Consider the following 23,380-nt stretch of genomic DNA (forward strand, 5'->3'; position numbering starts at 1 on the left):
TCTATACAGTAAAATTCATCTGCTTGGGGCAAAATAGCTTTGAGCAAAACAGCTCAGGGACAGGGTTCTATGCCCTGAATTCAAGCCTCATGACTGACAAAAAAAAAAAAAAAGAATACAATTGAAAACTGGGAGACAGTGAAGGAAGGGGTGACATTGCGCAAAAAGAAATGTACTCATTAACTTACTTATGAAATAGTAACCCCTCAGTATATCACCTTTATAATAACAATCCAAATATTTAATTAAAAATCCAATTCACTGGTTTTAGTATATTCAGATTTATGCAGCCATGGCTATAAATCAATTTAAAAAATCTTAATTGTTACAGGGTTTGAGGGAGGTGAATCCCTGTCTCTCCAAGAGTCCACCACTCAGAGACAGTCTCAACCAAAATGATGGATTTACTGGGGAAGCAAAAAGCGAACTGACCGGCCAAGGACGCAGCACAGACTCGGGAGCTGAACTGTGACAGTGAAAAGAAGGCTGACCAGCCAGGGACACAGTGCAGACTCAAGCGCTGACACTGTGACCCTGAGCAGTCCTCAGACTGGGGTTTAATAAAGGTAAAAGCGTAGCACAGATGAAGGGGGTTGACACAGGGGGTAGAGCAAGCAACAAACAAGCAAGCCATTTACAGAAGCAGAATTTTGGGGTCAGGTTGACCTAATCTACTCTCCCCAACATTTCCTACCATGTTTCCCTAGTCAAGATGGAGTCAGCTGTACTCCCTGCATTAATCACTCTCCCTCACTCCTCCATCAAGAATGTTATTATTATCTGTCACACCAAATGCTCTCCCCCTCACTCCAGCCTTTGACAACCATGAATCCATTTGTGGCTCTGTAGATTTGCCTATTGTGGACTTGATATAAATTGAAACACAGACATTTAGACATTTTGTGGCTTCCTTTACTTAGCATCATGCATTTAAGGTTTGTCCGTATCCCTGTTGTAGCACATATCAATACTTCACTATATCTTTTTTGGAGGGGGGAAGTGGGTCTTGGTTTAGACTTAGGTGGCCTGGAACATGAATACAAGATAGCATCACTTTCACTCCTTTGTATGGCTGACTAATAGACCATTGTGCACATATATCACCTTTTATTCACTCATTCATCAATTTAACTTATGCTTGTGGACTATTATGAATAATACTGTTATAAAATTGTGTAAGCTTGTGTATATTAGCTTATAGTTTTTCTGTATCTCACTAGTAAACACTTTTTTAAATTGTTGTCAGTTGTGGGGCTTGAACTCGGCCAAGGCCCTGTCCCTGGGCTATTTTTCTCAAGGCTAGTGCTCTATCACTTTGAGCCACAGCTCCACTTCCAGTTTGTTTGTTTGTTTGTTTGTTTGTTTTTTGGCCAGTCCTGGGCCTTGGACTCCGGGCCTGAACACTGTCCCTGGCTTCTTCCCGCTCAAGGCTAGTACTCCGCCACTTGAGCCACAGCGCCGCTTCTGGCCGTTTTCTGTATATGTGGTGCTGGGGAATCGAACCTAGGGCCTCGTGTATCCGAGGCAAGCACTCTTGCCACTAGGCTATATCCCCAGCCCCACTTCCAGTTTTTGAGTGGTTAATTGGAGATTTAAGTGTCATAGAGTTTCCTGCCTGGGCTGGCTTTGAACTGTAATCCTCAGACCTCAGCCTTCTCAGTAGCTAGAATTACAGATGTGAGCCACCAGTACCCAGCTTTGAATACTTTTGTGTGTGTGTGAACACTTTTAAAAGTAACAACAACATAAACTTGAGGTACTTGGCCCCTCCAGCTCTTACTTAGCTCAATGCATGCTTAGGACCACCTTGCATACTTACTCACACCAGAATGCTCATCAAGTCCACCCTCTGCCAATGGCAATGGATAGGTAGGAAGCTGTGTTCTGAGTACTTCGTAAAGCAGGTTGCTTAGCAGAATTTACAGTACAGGGTAAAGCAGGATGTGTAGGGTATTATTCCTTGCTGCGAACCCAACAAGTCTTTCTCTGGCTAAGTGCAGCCCACAAATCATCCCTACCCAAGAGCTTGTAGAACCACATACCCTCAGTTTCTACTCCATATCTGGGAAATCAGAATCTCTGGGGACAAGGCCCAGCAATGGGCTTTACCAAGCCATTGAGATCATTCCAACTCACCACAGAGGCTGGAGAAGCAGTTACAGAGTTCTTCTGAGAGTTAATTAAGCATTATGAGGAAGAGAGAAAAAACACATTTAATAAGCTTGGAGATTTTAATACTCAAAAGTTTAAGATTTTGGAGCACTATCTGGTAGGAAGACAAACCAGTTAGACTTCCCTGAGGGAATTTAGCACACCTGAATGTTTATAAAGGTACAGATTCACCTACTTGCATCACTTCTAGGAACTCAACCAAGAAGACAGAGATATTTTCTGAGATTTGTCTTACAGAGATGTCCATTCATTACAGAATTTTTTTGCACACAAATGTTTTTAGCAACTTTATTCATAATTGCCAAAGTTTTGCCAGCTGTGGAACTTTATACCTGTTATCCCAGCACTACAGATGGCTGAGGCAGGAAAATTACAAGTTCAAAGACAGCCTGTAGTTTTGTAAACCAAAGTCCAAACAAGCAAAATAAATGCTGCCAAACTTGCAAGCCCCCAAGGATCTTTTAGGACATGAATCATAAACTGTGCACAATGGACAAGGTAATACTCAGCACCCAAAGAAATCTATGCAAGCGCATGGGCAGTAAATGTACATCGCTAGCCAGACAATCCGTAAGGTGACTACACACATGCAGTATGGTCCCAGTAGTTGGGCACTAGAAAAGAGGTAATGGTAGAAAGAGTATACAGGGAATGAGATTAATGAGAATATATTGTAAATAAGTGTAGAACTATAACAATGAAATCCTCCTCTCTTCTGGGTGCCACAGTTGGCTCACTTCTGTCTAGCTACTCAGTAGGCTGAGATATGAGGATTATGGTTCAAAGCCAACCTGGGGGCTGGGGATATGGCCTAGTGGCAAGAGTGCTTGCCTCATGTACATGAAGCCCTGGGTTCGATTCCTCAGCACCATATATATAGAAAATGGCCAGAAGTAGCTCTGTGGCTCAAGTGGCAGAGTGCTAGCCTTGAGCAAAAAGAAGCCAGGGACAGTGCTCAGGCCCTGAGTCCAAGGCCCAGGACTGGAAAAAAAAAAAAAAAGAAAGCCAACCTGGGCAGAAAACACCCCAAGAGACTCTTATCTCCAAATTAACCACTCAAAAACTGGAAGTGGCTCAAGTGGTAGAGCGCTATCATGGGCCCAAAGAGATCCAGGAATAGGACCCAAGTTCTGAGTTCAGTCCTCACAACCGACAAAAAAAAATAATTCCTCTCTGTATAATAATAATAATAATAATAATAATAATATAATACTTTTCCTTCTAGGAAATACAAGCTTGAAAAAAAACAAAAATTAGACAATAAACTATAGACATCTTTTTATTTCTGAGACAAGGTTCTCATTATGTAGCCCCTGGTGGGCTTGAGTTCATGAGATCCTCCTGCCTCTCACCCTGCGTGTTGGGGTTATACCACCATGCCCTCATTGATCTAGAAACTTTAGATTCACATTTATGTCCATGTTGACTCAACTATAACAAACATTCCCTCGGATTTTAAAAACAGAAGAATCTAGAGGAAAATATGGAAATCCTGCACTTTCTATTTTTCTTGTAAACCTGAAACTGCTAAATATATATATATATATGTATATATATATACACATATATATTAATGAAGTGGGTGCTAGTGGTTCATGGCTCTAATACTAGTTAACTCAGAAAGCCGAGATCTTAGAATCTCAGTTCCAAGCCAACCTGAGCAGGAAAAGTCCATAAGACTCTTATCTCCTCTTAGCAACCCCAAAAAGCCAGCAGTTAAGCTGTGGCTCAAGTAGTAGAAAAATAGCCTTGATCAAAAATGCCCAGCCAGGAAAGAGCCTGAGGCCCTGAGTTCAAACTTTAGTTCTGGCAAAATGGAAGCCGGAGGGAGAGAGGGAGGGAGGGAGGGAGGGAGGGAGGGAGGGAGGGAGGGAGGGAGGGAGGGAGGAAGGAAGGAAGGAAGGAAGGAAGGAAGGAAGGAAGGAAGGAAGGAAGGAAGGAAGGAAGGAAGGAAGGCAGGCAAAAACAAAACCAGTTGTTTCCTATTAGAGCTAAATACCTACTCAAAGTGTTAGGAGACACTGAGTTCGGCTAGGACCCACCACAGACTCAGGCTCAATGCCAGTTGTCCTGGTAGAGACAGAGAAGGAAATTCTGCAAACGTATGTCCTGTTTTGGGGGCCGAAGTTTCAAGAAGGCAGAAGCCTTTTGTTTCTTCTTACTTGCCGTCACACCAAAATAGATTAACATCTTAAAGGTAGTATATTTGAGGAGATGTATTTTAGTCTCTGAAAGTATGGCCTTTTTCTTTTATCTCCTATTGTACTTAATTTTTTTCATTATCTTCTTATTCCTTTTGACACATTCAGGGCATAACATATTATCTTTTAGTCCTGGGGTTGGGAATAAACAGGCTGGTAACAGGAAGAGAGAAATCATTGTCTTGCAACTGTTGGGGACCCAGGTCTGACCTGCACAAAACTGCAAGCGCACCCATCCCTTCCCATCTGCTGGGAGAAGTCTGCCATGGACTACACACCACCTGACACCAGAGGCTGGAAGCAAAAATGTCTCTATAGTTGAAGCAGTAGGACAAAACTTCACTGTCCTGGGTTTGGCAGCACCTGCAGCAATCCGTGCCCAACATGCCAACATAGATGCTTGGGCAGAAGTTACTACTTCCATGATATTATTTCTCTCATGTCCAACAGTGGCCTTGTGTGAAGTGGCCTCACTTATTCTACTGTTTGTCTGTAGACTTCTTTCTTTCCTATGTTTCTTGGAATTCGAGGTCAATCTGGCCTCCTCTGGTGTTTTGGGAATATAATTTTGTTGCTCAGGATATCTGTGCCTCAGGAGTCTCAAATACACTTCTATTTTCTGGCCATCTGTACTCAGGTTAAATTGCTGGCACCAGCTACGTAAGTGATCCCGAGACACCTCGTCAATAGGAGGCAAGACAGCAGGCAATGGGCACACAGACTTTTTCCAATGAGTTTTGGAGAGTTTTTTGACGTCATTTGTTTGTGGAAGGAGATCTGTGTTGTTATTCCCAGGTGTTTCTAGGTTGATATTGTCTGATGTTGAAACATTAGATTCTACAACTTCTTCAAAAGGCTCATCTGTAACTTGTCCTGGATCGTACAGTGGTTTGAATTTGACATTTTCAGAGAAGTCTGGCCCGCCGCGCTCAGGTTACCCGCGCTTTACTTCCCTTCTACAGAATTATTTTAAATAAAAGGAAATTGGATATAAACAAAAAGGTTTATTGGAAATAACCAAACTCATAGGCAATTGGTTAAATGAACTGTTACAAATTTTTATTATATAACTCTTTGAGTCTTTTACATAGCATTACCTTTTATTTTTATTTAGTTTCTTTTTGCTGGGCCTAGAACTTGAACTATGGGCCTGGGCAGTGTCCCTGAGGTTTCCTTGTTCAAGGCTAGCACTCTTACCACTACAGGTACAGTTCCACTTCTGGCTTTTTTCGTAGTTAATTGAAGTTAAGAGTCCCACAGACTTTCTTGTCCAGCCTGGCTCTGAACTGCAATCCTTAGGCCAGCCTCTTGAATATCTGGGATTACAAGCATGAGCCACCAGCTCCCAGTTCTCAATTGTGTTTTATATCCACACACATACTGTATATGTGGGTGGTGTATAGACAACTTATTCCTTTTTTTTTTTCTTTGTCTTTTTTTTTTTTTTTTTTTTTGATCCGTCATTGGGCTTGAAATCTGGGCCCGGGCTTGAAATCTGGGCCCAGGTGTTTTCCCTGAGCTCTTCAGCACAAGTTTCTACAAGTGTGAGCCACAGCACCACTTCTGGTTTTCTGGTGGTTAACTGGAGATGACAGTCTCATGGACTTTTCTGCCCAGGCTGGCTTTGAACCATGATTCCCAGATCTCAGCCTTCTGAGTAACTAGGATTACAGGTGTGAGCCACGGGTGCATGGCTCACTGGTTCTTATTAGTTTTCTTCTATAAAGTCATTGCTATCTGTTGTTAGGAAAAGGAATTTGCTAAAAAACAAACAAACAAACATGGACTGGAAGTATGGCTCAGGTGGTAGAGTGCCAACCATGGGCAAGAAATCCAAGCAGGAGCAAGAGGTCCTGAGTTCAAGTCCTAAATCCAGCACCAAAGAAATAATAAAATGAAGTCATGTGCTGGTGGCTCACACCTATAATCCTAGCTACTCAGGAGGCAGGGGTCTGAGGGTTCAAAGCCAACCCAGGTAGGAAACCCCATAAGACTCTTCTATTATCCACCAGAAGTGGTGCTGTTGCTCAAAGTGATAGTGATAGCCTTGAACAAAAGAGCTCAGGGACACCTTCCAGGCCTCATGACTGAACCCACCCCCAAAAAAAGAAAGAAAAAAGAAATAATAAAAGGGCTGGGATGTGGCTTAGTGGTAGAGTGCTTGCCTAGGTTGGATTCCTCAGCACCACATAAACACAAAAAGCCAGAAGTAGCACTGTGGCTCAAGTGGTAGAATGCTAGCCTTGACTAAAAGGAAGCCAGGGACAGTGCCCAGTCCTGAGTTCAAGCCCCAGGACTGGCAAACAAAAAAAGAAAAAAGAAAGAATAAAATGAAATGAAATAACAAAATAAAGAAAGTGAATTATCTGATTATGCAATTCCCACTCAAGTCCTTCCAGTAGATTCCTTGAAGAGACTGTTCATCTCACAATTGAGGACATAGCTGAGCACTAGACTGGGACCCTGAGGGTGTGTTCCTCTGTCTTGAGGGCTTGGTGTACTTCCTGTAACTTCCAATCACAACCTTTTACTTTTACTGCAAACTATTCCCAAGCAGGAAGTGCGGAAGCAAAGCCAAAGTGGACCACAGTATACTATATTGTCTTACTCAAGTTGCACCTCTGTCCCCACCTTAACAGGATAGTTCCACTGGAAGGGAAGAACGACGAATAGATGCTGACCCAGCAAGAAACTACAGGCAGTCTTTGTGGTTCGAAGTTCAAGAATCATCTAAATGCATATTGAACATTAGTTATCAGACTCCCAATTACCCACTTGCCTCCTTCGGTCACAGAGAGCGTTTTCCCCCCTTGTATCATGCTTCCCATGTAAAATTTATGGTTAAGGTAGGAACTCACTACCTTGTGGTAACAGAATGGGGAAACTGAGGCTCAGAGAGGTGAAAAGACCTGCAATGTCACAAGAGGCAAGAGTCAGTGTGAAGGTTTCAGGACTCCCAGCAGACAGCGCTTCCTCATAGTGCTGTCAATCCTGGCTCCAGGGGTGTGGTGGCACAGCCCTAAGAGGACACCACAAACAGCAGCTTGCCCTGAAATGTCACATTTCTCCCCTCATAATTCATGAAAGATGGGCTCCAGTGGCTCATGCCTGTAATCCTAGCTACTCTGGAGGCTGAGATCTGAGGATCGAGGTTCAAAGCCAGCCTGAGCAGGAAAGTCTGTGAGACTCTTATCTCCAATTAATCACAGAAAAAGTGGTGCTTTGGCTCAAGTGCTAGCCTTGAGCAAAAAGTAGCTTAGAGGCAGCACTGAACCCCAGAGTTCAAGGCCCAGGACAGGTAAAAAAAAAAAATAATGCCAAGTGCTTTTCAAAACCATAACATGACCATAGCTGGATGTCAGTGGCTCATTTCTATAATCCTAGATAGGCTGAGATCTGAGGATAAAGGTTTGAACCCAGATAGGCAACAATTGACTGGCAAAATCTGGAAGTGGAACTGTGGCTCAGGTGATAGCCTGGAGCAATAAAGCAAAGGGAGAGCACTCAGGTCTAAAGCTCAAACCTCAGTACCAGCATAAGAGCAAAACAAAAGCCCATAACATATCTGCCTTGTAACCTATACAGAATCTTGTAATTGCTCACACCTCAGTGAAATGGAAGCTTTGCCTGTGTCCATTCCATGGCCTTAGGACCCATTGGCACAAGCAGTGTCCTTGTGGGATGCAGGAGTTCCAGAATGGAAAACCACATTTCACTCCATGTTGACACCCTGTGAAGAAGCTCTTGGTGAAACCAGGCAGTCTCAGGCTGCTGGCTCTGCCATCTTGAAGAACACTGCAGAGGAGTCCTGATTGAAAGCCAGCCACTCAAGAAGCAATCAGAAGACATTAGCTGAATGCCTACTATGGACTCTGTGTGGGATGCTAAGCCACAGAGATGACAATGACAGGACCCTTGTACGTGAAGGCCTAACTGAATAGGGATCTGAGTTTCATGGTCACCATTTACTTCCATGAGTTACTAGGAGAGACAAATGATGGGAAACAAACCTGAAGAAGGAACTAGGGAAATGAGCGCCTCCTGTCTCCACAAAAGACAGGAAGACAGGTTACAGGAGGATAGCTTTGGGTGTACAGGCATAGCAGCAAGGAGCCCCATGTCCCATTGGAATGTCCACACTATGAAGGGAATGATGAGGCTCTTGATGCCAGGGTGTGGAGGATTGAAGCTGGGTAAGGCCTTTCAGAGCACCTAGGTCAAGCCAATTTGTAGGTGTGGAAGTTATTTGTAAAGGTGACCCAGCTAGTAAGAGAGACCACAAAGTTAAGCCATTAGCTCATGGCTTGTCAGGTGACAGACTAGCTTGTGAACATGAAAACTAATTTGTGACCATGGTTGTTATTGTTCCATCTGCATTTCCAGCTAGCTCCTAGCCCCATACCTGGTCAAATCTAGGTGCTAAGAGACATCAGCAGGCCATGTCTGGGAGTGAGTCCTCATTACTCATAGAGCCTATGGCTCAGGATTGCTACATGAATTAGAACAACTAGACTAGTGAAGCACAGGTCTATGGCACAGAGCCTGACATACAGGAAGTACTCCCAAATGGGGGCTATCCTTATGGCTATTGCTGCCAGCACATCTTTGTGGATTTCTCTCCATCTCCTTATGCTAATCCTTTGCCCATCTCCGGCATCTTTGACCAACACAGTAGCTGCAAACAGCAGGGTACAGCAGAATCCCGCAGGAAACTGGCTGAAAAGTAGATTTTAGGTTCCAACCTCTCCAAGTTCTAATCACATCACATTTTTGGTTTTTAAACAGATTTCCCAGGTGGTCCGGGGACCACCAAAGAGAGCAAGAGGAAAAGTGAGAGACACAGATCATAGGCTGAAAGCCCCTCTGTCACTGGCTGGCTGAATACTCTTCACTGATATTCCCCAACTTCATTTGATATTATTTATTTATTGTCAGTTGTAGGTCTTGAATTCATGGCCTGGGCACTGTCCCCGAGCTTCTTTTGCTCAAGGTTAGCACTCTATCACTTGGGCCACAGTACCATTTCTAGCCTTTTCTGGTTATGTGGTACTGAGGAATTGAACCCAGGGCTTTATGCATGCTAGGCAAGCACTCTACCACTAAGCCACATTTACAACCCTGTAATTTATTTTTACCTAAATAACGTACATAGCTGTGAAAACATTTGAAAGAACACAAAGCTTTGAAAGTAGAAGGAACCCCTCTGAACCAGTTTCTATGCTGAACTCTCCTCGCCCCCTCCCCCTGACTGAGGTAATTGTTGGTAACTATGGTTTTGGGGTTTTCCTGAGAAATTGTCCGTGCTTACAGGCAAAATCTGCGTCGTTCCCCCCTCCCCGCCCCCACAGAAACAAAACAGAAACCCAAACAGGATTATAGGATAGAGCAAGGATTGGCAAATGTTTTCTATAAAGTGCCAAATAGTAAAATGGTTTTAGGTTTTCAGACCAGATGATTTCTGCTCCAACTTTTTTTTTTTATATATAGTTCAGAGGTCTTTTATTTTTTTACATCTCTAGGCCATGAATTCATAGGGAATAGGTTCCAATAGTTCAGGCTCCTTTCCATTGGTTCTCACAAAGTGTGCTTCTCTGCGTAGAGCAGGCTGGCGCTTCAGTTGAACCCACATTCCTTTCTCTTTGGCTTCCTTCTTTTTTTGGTCATTTTCCTTCACTTGTTTCAGGAAGCTGTCTTGGCTCTTAGAGTGTTTAATATGCTCAATACGCACATTAATCCTCTTGGCAAGGATCTTGCCCTTAACATGCTTCTTCACAACAATGCCAACAGCATGCTGGGTAACATTGTAGACCCTTCCAGTTTTGCCATGGTAACATTTGTGGGGCATTTCTTTTTGAACAGTACCCATTCCCTTGATGTCTACAATATCACCCTTCTTGTAGATTCTCATATATGTGGCCAAAGGAACAACTCCATGTTTCCTGAAGGGCCTAGAGAACATGTATCGGGTACCTCTCCTCTTTCCCTTTGTGTTCGTCATTTTGGCAAATTACTGAAAGATGGCGGTTCCGGCCAAAAGGAAGCTGCTCCAACTTCTTATTTTTAATTTTTATTGTAAAGGTGATATACAGATAGGTTATATTTACATATGTCAGGTAATGAGTATACATTTTTTTCTCCAAGTTTTCTCCCCCTCATTTTCTTCAATTCCCCACTCCTTTCCCCCACTCCCACCCAAGAATAACTTCTATGCTTTTCACAGTGTCTCCTGGGAGACAGCTGCAGATAATTTCAAAATTAATGGCTCTGGTCCAGTAAGCTTATCTTTACTAAACATGCAGCAGGCTGGATTTGGCCTTAGGGTATAGTTCACTGCTATGGAGTACTGCAGCTCTCCCTCTCTCTCTTTCTCCACTTATAGAAATTGCATCTTTTCTCAGTGAGTCCAGCAGTGATTTCACTCTTAACTGCTACATGGTAGGGACTTGATCTCTAACCATTTCCTGTAAGCCGGTAATAGCCTGGCTGAATCACTCAAGAGGTAAGTGGTAGAATATCTGCACCCCAACTGCAAAGTCCTGAGTTCAAACCTCTATATTGAAAAACAAAAGTTTATTTTATTTTTTTTAGCTTTTTTCTTTATTGTCCAAGTGTGGTACAGAGAGGTTAAAGATTCATATGTAAAGCAGTGAGTACATTTCTTGTTCAACTTGTTACCTCCTCCCTCATTTTTCCCCCCTTTACTCCTCTCCCCAAGAGTTGTGCAGTTGATTCACACCAAATGGTTTTGAAAGTATTGCTTTTGGAATGGTTTGCCTTTTATTTATTTATTTATTTATTTATTTATTTATTTATTTATTTATTTATTTATTTATTTATTTTTGCCAGTCCTGGGCCTTGAACTCAGGGCCTGAGCACTGTCCCTGGCTTCTTTTTGCTCAAGGCTAGCACTCTGCCACTTGAGCCACAGCGCCACTTCTGGCCGTTTTCTGTATATGTGGTGCTGGGGAATCGAACCCAGGGCCTCATGTATACAAGGCAAGCACTCTTGCCACCAGGCCATATCCCCAGCCCTGGTTTGCCTTTTTGTTCTTTGATATTCCCTTTCCCTTCCCCAGTTCTAATATGCGTATAAACAGTATCCAGGGTATTCGGATGAGATTAGTGGAAGCAGAGGTACTACCACAGGAAGGGAACACAAGAGAAACAAAACTAAAAAAAACAATCAAACAGACAAGAAAAAAAATAAAAAAAGGTACAGTTTTACATGGCATGTTGATAGTAATTACAACAGTGGTATAATTCTCGTCTCCATAACGTGGAGTTCATTTCACTTGGCATCATCTTATGTCACTACATACTGAACAGTCAGCTGACTTGTATAGAGTTGATTCTTAGAATTGCTGCGTCAAAGGGTAAGTACAAATATAAAATTTTGATAGTGACAAATTGCTGGCTTAAAAAAATTCAGATTGTCAGATATAACCTTGTGATTCTTATTGCTTAATCACATTCCTGTTTTTGGGTTGTTGTTTTTTGTCAGTCATGGGGTTTGCACTCAGGGCCTGTGCACTGTCCCTCAGTCCTTTTTGCTCAAGGCTAGTGCTCTGCCACTTTAAGCCATAACACCACTTCTGGTTTTCTGGAGGTTAATTGGAAATAAGACTCTCATGGAATTTCTTGCCCAGGCTAGATTTGAACTGCAATCCTCAGATCTCAGCCTGAGTAGCTAGGAGTAGAGGTATGAACCACCAGTACCAGCTTTTTTAAAAAAAAGTATAAGTTTATTGTTATTATTAAGGTGTTGGGCTGGGAACATGGCCTAGTGGCAAGGGTGCTTGCCTTGTATACATGAAGCCCTGGGTTCAATTCCTCAGTACCACATATATAGAAAAAGGCCAGAAGTGGTGCTATGGCTCAAGTGGTAGAGTGCTAGCCTTGAGCAAAAAGAAGCCAGGGACAGTGCTCAAAACCTGGGTCCAAACCCCAGGACTGGCAAAAAAAAAAAAAAAAAAAAAAAAAAAAAAAAAAAGCTTGCCTCATTAAGGTGTTATAGAGAGGGGTTATCATTTCTTTTTTTTTTTTTTTTTTGGCCAGTACTGGGCCTTGGACTCAGGGCCTGAGCACTGTCCCTGGCTTCCTTTTTGCTCAAGGCTAGCACTCTGCCACTTGAGCCACAGCGCCACTTCTGGCCGTTTTCTGTATATGTGGTGCTGGGGAATCGAACCCAGGGCCTCATGTATACGAGGCAAGCTCTCTTGCCACTAGGCCATATCCCCAGCCCCGGGGTTATCATTTCTTAAGTTGGTAACAAGTACTTTTTTTTTTGTCAGTTCTGGGGCTTGAACTCAGGGCCTGAGCACTGTCTCTGGCTTCTTTTTGCTCCAGGCTAGCACTCTACCACTTGAGCCACAGCATCACCTCTGGCTTTTTCTGTTTATGTGGTGCTGAAGAATCAAATCCAGGGCTTCATGCATGCTAGGTAAGCACTCTACCACTAGGCCACATTCTCAGCCCAAGGTGAGCATTCTGTTGAGTATTTGAAACAACCAAGGGAAAGATCCTACAGACCAACAGAGAGGGACAGCAATGAACCTCTGGCAGCTAATTCAACTCTGGAGTACTTTCCCCCCCATGAAGCAATTTGCACTGCTTTCTTGTCAACGTAAAAGCAAATTCCCTTAAAACATGCAAAGATGTGATTTAGGCCCTTGCTGGGCCTAGGTGCTTCTATGCTATTTGAGTGGCTGCTCTCAGAGTCTGGACTGAGAGAGGAAATGAAATTTGCATTTCCAAGTTTCCATTCATATCCTTTACCCAAAGGGGTCAATGCTTCAAGTTCCTCTGCCTGAAACAATACTGTACTGCTAATGATTACAACTGTGAACAGCCAGATCTTATGGAGCACTAACACTAGGACCTTGGCAGTGAGCAAAGTCCTTCTTGTTCATCTCCTCCAACTCTATGGTGGTGGCATCCCACTGGGCACTGGGAAAGAGAGTTCATGGGGCTAAGCAACTTGACCAGCTGCCAGTCAGGCCTCTGTCTCCCAAAGCTATAAAGAAAAAAATACAATCACATGCTGCATGGAAAATGGGTAAAACGCTAGGAAAAAAAAACACAAGTGTTCGCGTGGTAAGAGTTGGTGGAGGGGCAGGGAATATGGCCTAGTGGCAAGAGTGCTTTGCCTCAGACACATGAAGGTCTGGGTTCAATTCCCCAGCACCACATATATAGAAAATGACCAGAAGTGGCGCTGTGGCTCAAGTGGCAGAGTGCTAGCCTTGAGCAAAAAGAAGCCAAGGACAGTGCTCAGGCGTTAAATCCAAAGGCCCAGGAAAAGTAGCCAATCTGGGAATTGTGGCCTACACAGCTTGCAGATAAGCAGCTAAACCAAAACTTGCTGGACAATGAAATGGGGGCAAGGGACTACAAAAGAATGAGGAAGTAGGACAAAAGAATGAGGAAATAAGGATGGGACCATAAATTCTTGGCATCACCTCCTTACAGGAAATAGAGAACCATAGATCAGCAAGCCATCTAATTCTAACTCAGGTAAGGCCAAGATAGTAGAGATAGGATGAAGCACTGTTTTCTCATGGCATGTCTCTGTTGCATGGTCTCTATAGTATTTCTTCTCTAATAAACTTTCCATTCACCTTTACAATGTTCTTCTCTTGCCTGAATTCTCTTGGCAAATGCAAGGCCTTAGGTTGTTTTGTAATGGGGTCCGAGGGTGGGGGGATCCCCCATCCCTCCAAGAGTCCACCACTCAGAGACAGTCTCAAGTAAAAAGATGGATTTATTGGGGAAGTAAAAAGTATATTGACCGGCCAGGGTCACGGCCCAGACTCGGGAGCTGGAACTGCAACTATAAAAAGCAGGCTGGATCGGCTTATAAAGGCAAATACCACATGGTCAAGCCTGCCACACGCAGGTGGCCAATGAGGTCACATTTACACAGCGTGCCAGGTCACATGCAGGTGGCCAGTGGGGTTACAATCTGCCTCAATAACAACTGTTTGAATCAACCTATCATTTTAGTTAGACTTGGCACACAGATTTGGCGGGGCTCACTTGATGCAGGCAGATACGCCTACTCTTGGGAGGGCACAGGTTCAGCCTTGAGCATTCCACTACTCAGGTGGTCTAGCAGTTTACACAATCTTAACACAGCAAAGGGGAACTTCCCTGGATAGGGTGGGGGAGATCTTAGTGAAGATGGAGTAGGCTTCTGTTCTCTTTAACTAATCTGAGATGGAGTCAATCTGACACCCCTCAACAGCCAATGGTGGCGCTGACCAGATCTGACCTCCATATTACAGTTTAATTGCTGTAAACTTCCTGCTTATATTTGGTAGGTTGGCTGGGAAGTTAGGGATCAAATATATCTTTTTATGACGTGGATTCACCTCCAGTCCAAGGGCAGACTGAGCTACAAAGTAAGAATCCATTAAAAAAAACAAACCCAAAAATCTGGTGCTAGCAGCTTATGCCTATAATCCTTGCTATCCCAAAGGCTGAGACCGGAGGTTGGTTCAGCAGTGTGTAGCAGAGGATGCTTACACGACTGCAGGCCCCAACTACGGTCTAGCCAGTCATGGACTAAACCCAAACCAACCCAAACTCCTTTCAACTGTTTCTTTCAGATATTTGATACTGATATAAAACTAACAAAAAGAGGATATGCAGGTGATAAACACATGATATATGCTTTACATCCCTAGCCATTATAAAAATGCAAATTAAAACTTTGATGAAGCTGGGCACCAAAGGCTAAAGCCTAGAATCCTAGATACTCAGTGTAAGGGCTCCATGACACACCTGGAGGCAGTTACCTCCTCCTTTTCTGAGTTCTCATCCTAAGTCACCTGGCCACACCTCCCAGCTCAAACCCTAGATAAGGCATCACCCAGGGGTGATTCTATTGTCCATGGCAAGCACCTTGGCCTCAGGCCAGCAGTTGGGCAAAATAAAGTTCTTTCTTTTGCCTGAATACTACCTGGTATTCTTTTTTTTTTTTTTTTTTTTTGCCAGTCCTGGGCCTTGGACTCAGGGCCTGAGCACTGTCCCTGGCTTCTTCCCGCTCAAGGCTAGCACTCTGCCGCTTGAGCCACAGCACCGCTTCTGGCCGCTTTCTGTATATGTGGTGCTGGGGAATCGAACCTAGGGCCTCGTGTATCCGAGGCAGGCACTCTTGCCACTAGGCCATATCCCCAGCCCCCACCTGGTATTCTTGATCATCATCATCATCTGCCTATTTTATTTTTTTTCTCTCAAATTTTTATTATCAAACTGATGTACAGAGAGGTTACAGTATCATACGTTGGGCATTGGATACATTTCTTGTACTGTTTGTTGCCTTGTCCCTCATGCCCCCCTCCCTCCCCCCTTCCCCCCCCCAGGTGTTCAGTTCACTTACACCAAACAGTTTTGCAAGTATTGCTTTTGTAGTTATTTCTCTTTTTTTACCCTGTGTCTCTCAAATTTGGTATTCCCTTTGAATTTCCTACTTCCAATACCAGTAAACACGGTTTCCAATATACTCAGATAAGATTACAGAGATAGTGTAGGTACAAACATAGGAAGGTGATACAAGAACATCATCAATAATAGAAACTACACATACACATAGGACGTTGAAAGTAGTTACAACTGTGATATATCACTTGTTTCCATAACATGGAGTTCATTTCACTTAGCATCATCTTATGTGTTCTTAAGGGTATAGCTATTGGGCCTTGTGATGCTCTGCTATGGCTTGCCTAAACCTGTACTAATTATTCCCAATAAGGGAGGCCATAGAGTCCATGTTTCTTTGGGTCTGGCTCACTTCACTTAGTATAACTTTTTCCAAGTCCTTCCATTTCCTTACAAATGGAACAATGTCATTCTTTCTGATAGAGGCATAAAATTCCATTGTGTAAATGTACCACATTTTCCTGATCCATTCATCTATGGAGGGGCATCTGGGTTGGTTCCAGCTTCTCGCTATGACAAATTGTGCTGCGATGAACATTGTTGTGCTGGTGGCATTACTGTGATTTTGTTTGTGGGCTTTTGGATAGATACCCAACAGTGGGGCTGCTGGGTCATCTGCCTATTTTAATAACACACTCAGGAGGCTGAGATCTGAGGATGGTGGTTCAAAGCCAGCCTGGGCAGAAGTCTCCACGAGATTCTTATCTCCAATTAGCCACTCAAAAACCGAAAGTGGAGCTGTGGTTCAAAGTGGCAGAGTGCGGGGCTGGGAATATGGCCTAGTGGTAAAATGCTCGCCTCGTATACATGAAGCCCTGGGTTCGATTCCTCAGCACCACATATGTAGAAAAAGCTTAAGTGGTAGAGTGCTAGCCTTGAGCAAAAAGAAGCCAGGGAGAGTGCTCAAGCCCTGAGTTCAAGCCCCAGAACTGGCAAAAGAAAAAACACAAACAACAAAAAACCCAAAACAAAACAAAGTAGCAGAGTGCTAGCCTTGAGCAAGAGCTCAAGAACAGTGCCCTCTGGGCTGGGGATATGGCCTAGTGGCAAGAGTGCTTGCCTTGTATACATGAGGCCCTGGATTCGATTCTCCAGCACCACATATACAGAAAACGGCCAGAAGTGGCACTGTGGCTCAAGTGGCAGAGTGCTAGCCTTGAGCAAAAAAGCCAGGGACAGTGCTCAGGCCCTGAGCTCAAGGCCCAGGACTGGCCCCCCCAAAAAAAAGAAAAAAAAAAGAACAGTGCCCTCTGCTGAGTTCATGCCCCATGACCACAAAAACCAACCAAACGAAAACTTTTGATGAGATAACACTGCACGCCTAACAGAACAGCTAAGTGATTCTTGGAGAAACTAAATCATATACTAGTATTGGGGATATTGCTATAGTAACCCTAGAAAACAATTTCATAGCTTCTTTCAAAAGTAAACATCCAGCTACCATATGCCCAGCAATCATTACAGTATAGAGATCTAAGTGAGTTGACATAAAGGAATGTAGACAAATGTTGACAGTAGCTCTATTTATAATAGCCCCACCCAATCTGAATCAGTCTAGATTTTTTTCCACAGGAGATGGTACACACATACCTTAGAATAATACTCAACAACAATAATGAATGAATAAGCTGGCATAGTGGTATATGCCTATAATCCCAACACTTGGGAGGCTGAGCTAGGATCCAGGCTAGCCTGAGCTACATAGTGAGACCCTGTCATTAAAACATAATAAAATAGGGGCTGGGGATATAGCCTAGTGGCAAGAGTGCCTGCCTCGGATACACGAGGCCCTAGGTTCGATTCCCCAGCACCACATATACAGAAAACGGCCAGAAGCGGCGCTGTGGCTCAAGTGGCAGAGTGCTAGCCTTGAGCGGGAAGAAGCCAGGGACAGTGCTCAGGCCCTGAGTCCAAGGCCCAGGACTGGCCAAAAAAAAACCAAAAACCACATAATAAAATGAATGTACTACTGATACATGTAACAGCTTGTGAGTTAAAAATAAAAGAGGGGTGAGATGGAGGGAGAGTGGTGGAGGGAGTAAGACTGGCTGGAATACATTATAAACATGAGAGGAAATGTCACAATGAAATCCATCCCTGTACGACTATTAAAAAAAAAAAAAAAGCACGACCTTTTTTTCATGAATGTTATTGAAATGACAAGGTTCCAGAAAAACAAAGAACATATTCATTAGTTGCCAGAGGCCAAGGATAAGGGCATAAGGAAGACAGGACAGGGGGAAATATGTACTCTTGGACGTATGCAGTGTCTTATAAGACCCATGAACCTACCGAGGTGATTAAATTGAACAAAGCAATAAACAACACAAGTGGGAATACATAAAACTGTGGAAAAACATCAGTGGGTTTTATCCGTCCTGGTTGCAATATTGTACTGTACTCTTAGAAAATGTTAACTTTTAAGGAAACTGAACAAGGTGTTCAAGGCCATGTTTTATATATAATAACTGCATGTGAATCTACAGTCATGATTTGATTTTTAAAAATCTGTTTACTGGGGCTGGGGATATAGCCTAGTGGCAAGAGCGCCTGCCTCGTATACATGAAATGCCCTGGGTTCGACTCCCCAGCACCACATATACAGAAAATGGCACTGTGACTCAAGTGGCAGAGTGCTAGCCTTAAGCAAAAAGAAGCCAGGGACAGTGCTCAGGCCCTGAGTCCAAGGCCCAGGACTGGCAAAAAATAAAAATAAAATCTGTTTACTATAAGCCATTACATGATAGCATCTGTTTTTACTGAGGAGAGAACTGAGTTTGAGGCTACTTGTCTAAGATTACAGAGCTAATGAGAAAGTGGACTGGTATTCAAATTCAGGTCTGTCCAGCTTCAAAGGTCATGAACTTAATACAAAACTATCTGAGATGACGACTTTGCCATTCTTTCTGCTAAAATGAAAGCAATAAAGAAGCTTTTGCTTTAGGTTGGGAAGCTAGGAACTAGGCAAATGAACCAAGACAACTATAGGGGTTTCATTCTAAGATTCCGACAAATAGTTTTTATCTGAATATAAAATTGAGTAAGATCACTACTAGAACACCCAAAATTACCCACAACTGCTTAGTAATATTAGTTTCAGAATAATAAAAAAAAATCCTCAACAAGTTTCAGCAAAATAACTTTATTTCCTAACACATGGCACACACGTACTTAGGCCCCACCAGTGTTCATACTGCACATCTGTTCACAAATGACTCCCAAACCACCACTGCTCCCCCACAGCTAAGATGTACTATAGTTAACTTCAGTTGACTTATGTAAAATGCCTCCAGACAGAACATTCTGAATAGATTCACAGCATAATTTGCATTAGTCAGATGAGTCTATAAATTTAAAGCTTTGAAAAGCTACCACTTTTGCTCCTAATACTTGCAGATGAATAGGATACAGAAAATCAGTTTGTACTCCAGAGAAATTGTATCAGTTCTTCTGGTGATGGAACCACTTATCCACTGTAATCAAACAGAACAACAAATTAGAATCCCCATTACAAACCAAAATTGTCAACATTTAGCTGTACTCATTTTAGTGGATTCTACCTACTTCAGAGAACTTAAAGCAAACATATGTGTAAAGTTGTGTCATAGCAAAACCTGGTGGTTTTTGTTTGGGCTTCCCCTCCCTCCCTCCCCTCCTTTCCCTCCCTCCCCGTGAGCTCTTGACCAGCTTTTTCTCTCACAGTTAGTGCTCCATGCTTTCCTTTCCCCTCCCTCCCTCCCTCCCTCCCTCCCTCCCTCCCTCCCTCCCTCCCTCCCTCCCTCCCTCCCTCCCTTCCTTCCTGTATGGGGGCCTTAAGCTCTTGACCAGCTTTTTCTCTCACAGTTAGTGCTCCATGCCTCCAGTCCCAGCTTTTCTGCTGGTTAATTTAAGATAAGGGTACCACGGATTTGTCTGCCTAAACTGTCTTCAAACCTCAATGTTCAGATCTCAGTCTCCTGAGTTAGGATGTATAGGTACGAGCCATCAAAGCATCAAAGGCTCATATTCCTTACTGTTACATTAATTGTAATGTGATTTTTTTTTTAAAAGTGAAAGAACCCTTTTCTCATCAGAAAAAAAAAAAACAGATTCTTAAGACCTAAAGGGGGAGGAATCCACCCAGGGCTCGAACACTATGGTCAGTGCTTGGACCCCAAAGTGATAGAAAGGAGCACTGAATAGAGGTGGTATGCAGCGGTCTCTCCTTCACACATACAATCTGGAATGTTTCTCTGTTCCTTACGTCTCTATATATTACATGGTATATTAAAGTACACATACACAAGCATGAAGCATATTATGTCAAGTGAAATAATCCAGGTACAGAAAGACAACTACACTTATTATATGTGGAACACTTAAACATATTAGGGTAGACAGTGGAAAGGTGCTCTCCAGGGAGCAGGGAGTACAGAGAAGTAGATACTGAAAGGGGAGATGCTGATTAAAGGGTTCAAAGCCGCAATGAGACAGGAGGAATAAGACTTACGGATTTTTATTGTACATGGTGCTGACTGTATTAAATAGTAATACACTGCCCATTTCTTTTGTTAGTACTGTGAACTGTGCTCAGGGCTCGGTGCTTGAGAGTCTCACTTATTTTGTCTGTTTCTTTGCTGCTGGGGTTATTAAGCTCAGGACCCAAATACACTAAACAGAGCTACAAGCTCAGATCTGCATATTTCAAAATGGCTAACACAGATGTGAAGTAATAGATTGGCCAGATAATCATTCTACATGTTGAACAAATGTCAAAGCATCACATGGTACCTCATGAATATATAATCATTCTTCAGTTAAAAATAAAAATTTATATACACGTTTAGGTTTCTTTCTTTTTTTTTTTTTTTGCCAGTCCTAGGCCGTGAACTCGGGGCCTGAGCACTGTCCCTGGCTTCTTTTTTGCTCAAGGCTAGCACTCTACCACTTGAGCCACAGCGCCACTTCTGGCCATTTTCTATATATGTGGTGCTAAGGAATTGAACCCAGGGCCTCATGTATACGAGGCAAGCACTCTTGCCACTAGGCCATATCCCCAGCCCCACGTTTAGGTTTCTATATAGCTAGTTTCTAATGTAATTTTACTGGATTGTAACCTTACCATCTGTGGGTACTGTGCAGGCAGATTCACATGGTGGTGGTAACTAAAATAAAATATTAAAACATATTAGTTGGTCCTGGGCCAAAAAAGCTGAAAGTATACTGACAAAAAAAGAGCCTAACATTAAAGTGCACTATAATCCTAGTATTCAAAAGGCTGCAACAGAAGGATAGAGAAATTGAGAATAGCCTCAATTATATAGCAAGATGCTGTCTCAAAACAAATAAGGGTGTTCAATTAATAAATAAATTAAATTAAAAAACAAACAAACAAAAAAAACAAATAAGGACTGCCTTGATTTTTTAGGGTCTGAAAATAACTTATAATATATAAAAACAAGGAGGCTGTGCTCTACTGCTCAAAGATACTAAAACTTGGAAGTTTTTTACTTTTAAGGACCTATAGGAGAATAATTAACACAATTTTTGAAATAAAATTTGATATATGATGATTCCATATATACAACACATACATAAAATGTAGACAGTGTTCTCGTTGAAAAACTATAAGGAACACTAGCTTTTCCCCTAGTTTTCCCTCAGTTCTTCTTATTAATTTCATCTCTTTCAGGATACATATGTAAACAATGATGAATCTAAATGTACTGGGTTCATCATTAAAGTTGTCTTTTCCTGTACTGCCCTACTCATAAGGCAGGAAAAAGTCAGAATTCATTCTGTGGTGCTCAAATGCAGGACCACACCCCCAGTCATTTTATACATGAGTTATTTTTGAGATAATAAGGTCTTGCTTCATGCTGGGGCACATTCTTGAACCAAGATCCTATTTTTAGCTTCCTACCACAGCTAGGATGACACACACATACATCCCAACATACACAGCTTCTTCTACTGAGATGGAGTCTCTGTCTGGAACCTGAATCTTCCCAATCTCAGCCTCCCATGTAGCTAGGATGCCATGCACGTAGCACAGCACACAGCTATTGGTTTAGAGAGTCTTAGGGAACTTTTCTGCTCAGGCTGGCCTCTACTTGTAAGATAGTCTAGTTATATATTTTGGTTAACCCCAAATCAGATAATTAAAATTGTACAAAGACAAAATTGTTGCTTTTTTTTTTTTTTTTTTTTTTTTTTGCCAGTTCTGGGGCTTGAATTCAGGGCCTGGGCACTGTCTCTGGCTTCTTTTGCTCAGGGCTAACACTCTACCACTTGAGCCACAGCGCCACCCTAGCCTTTTCTGTTTGTGAAGTTTTCTGTATGTGAAGTTGAACTCAGGACTTCATGCACACTAGGCAAGCACTCTATCACTAAGCCACATTCCCAGCCCCAAAGTTGTTGCTCTTATAGATAGTTTACTATTTCACATCAAAGTCTTTTCTAGGGCTGGGGATATAGCCTAGTGGCAAGAGTGCCTGCCTCGGATACACGAGGACCTAGGTTCGATTCCCCAGCGCCACATATACAGAAAATGGCCAGAAGCGGCGCTGTGGCTCAAGTGGCAGAGTGCTAGCCTTGAGCGGGAAGAAGCCAGGGACAGTGCTCAGGCCCTGAGTCCAAGGCCCAGGACTGGCCAAAAAAAAAAAAAAAATCTTTTCTAGTGTTATAAGCCGTTACAGCAATGGTACCCTAAAATTGCTAACTTCCTCAGCTCTTTCAAGTACATTCCTATGGGTTCTCTCGTTGAAAACCCCTCACAGTGGGATAGACATTTGGGTCACTCAGTGTATTCTAAAATCAATTTCACTTTTTCTTTTTCTTTTTTTTTTGGCCAGTCCTGGGGCTTGGACTCAGGGCCTGAGCACTGTCCCTGGCTTCTCTTTGCTCAAGTCTAGCACTCTGCCACTTGAGCCACAGCGCCACTTCTGGCCATTTTCTGTATATGTGGTGCTGGGGAATTGAACCCAGGGCTTCATGTATATGAGGCAAGCACTCTTGCCACTAGGCCATATCCCCAGCCCCTCAATTTCACTTTTACAAATCGTACTACTATGCTCTCTGTCCAATTTATGATTGATTGATCAGGGCCATTCCCTAGTTCCTCTCCTCAGCCTAGTGTATAGGTATATGTACTACATGTTCTAATTTCAATACTTTGTACAGAAATATGTACATAGGAGGTACTGAAAGTACTTCCCTATCTAGCACTGTCATCTTTTAGCCATCCCATTCTCTTGTTAAAGGACACAATTACATACAGCATCCACAATGGCCTTGGCAGCATCAGGATCACACTTGAAGGGGCTGTCAGATACGGTTGTATTCATGCTACAGAAAAAATCCAAAAGTGAGTGGTCACAAGACAAAACAACAATTACAAGTCTCTCTCTTTTATTATTTATTTATTTATTTATTTTTGCCAGTCCTGGGCCTTGGACTCAGGGCTTGAGCACTGTCCCTGGCTTCTTTTTGCTCAAGGCTAGCACTCTGCCACTTGAGCCACAGCGCCACTTCTGGCCATTTTTTTTCTATATATGTGGTGCTGGGGAATTGAACCCAGGGCCTCATGT

At 42.9% G+C, this 23,380-nt stretch overlaps 3 protein-coding genes and 1 long non-coding RNA gene across 4 annotated transcripts in view; 1 reads left to right on the forward strand and 3 right to left on the reverse strand.

Moving 5' to 3' along the window:
• Positions 1 to 4,392: 4,392 nt before the first annotated feature.
• On the reverse strand, positions 4,393 to 7,192 carry LOC125343963 (developmental pluripotency-associated protein 2-like). The gene is made up of 2 exons (XM_048336566.1): positions 7,153 to 7,192; positions 4,393 to 5,246 (listed from the first exon to the last, which is right to left on the reverse strand). Exons 1-2 carry the CDS (start codon positions 7,190 to 7,192, stop codon positions 4,423 to 4,425), a joined length of 864 nt encoding a protein of 287 aa, XP_048192523.1. The 3' UTR covers positions 4,393 to 4,422.
• A 2,669-nt stretch (positions 7,193 to 9,861) lies between these two features.
• Positions 9,862 to 10,408, reverse strand: LOC125346415 (60S ribosomal protein L21-like). Its single transcript, XM_048338943.1, has one exon. It carries the CDS (start codon positions 10,369 to 10,371, stop codon positions 9,889 to 9,891), a length of 483 nt encoding a protein of 160 aa, XP_048194900.1. The 5' UTR covers positions 10,372 to 10,408; the 3' UTR covers positions 9,862 to 9,888.
• Positions 10,409 to 18,938: 8,530 nt separating this feature from the next.
• The window catches only part of Ppa1 (inorganic pyrophosphatase 1), a 32,889-nt gene continuing 28,447 nt past the window's right edge, over positions 18,939 to 23,380 (reverse strand). The window contains exons 9-11 of the mRNA XM_048338942.1: positions 23,069 to 23,138; positions 20,914 to 20,956; positions 18,939 to 19,285 (exon numbers count right to left, since the gene is read on the reverse strand). Of these exons, the coding sequence (XP_048194899.1) occupies positions 19,254 to 19,285; positions 20,914 to 20,956; positions 23,069 to 23,138 (145 nt within the window). The 3' untranslated portion in view covers positions 18,939 to 19,253. The remainder of the gene's footprint in view (positions 19,286 to 20,913; positions 20,957 to 23,068; positions 23,139 to 23,380) is intronic.
• Positions 20,378 to 21,805, forward strand: LOC125346416. The gene is made up of 3 exons (XR_007209928.1): positions 20,378 to 20,638; positions 20,864 to 21,144; positions 21,201 to 21,805. It is a non-coding gene; the product is annotated as an uncharacterized LOC125346416 (long non-coding RNA).

The sequence above is a fragment of the Perognathus longimembris genome, chromosome 2 (genome assembly GCF_023159225.1).
Source record: "Perognathus longimembris pacificus isolate PPM17 chromosome 2, ASM2315922v1, whole genome shotgun sequence".
NCBI classification, from domain to species: Eukaryota; Metazoa; Chordata; class Mammalia; order Rodentia; family Heteromyidae; genus Perognathus; species Perognathus longimembris.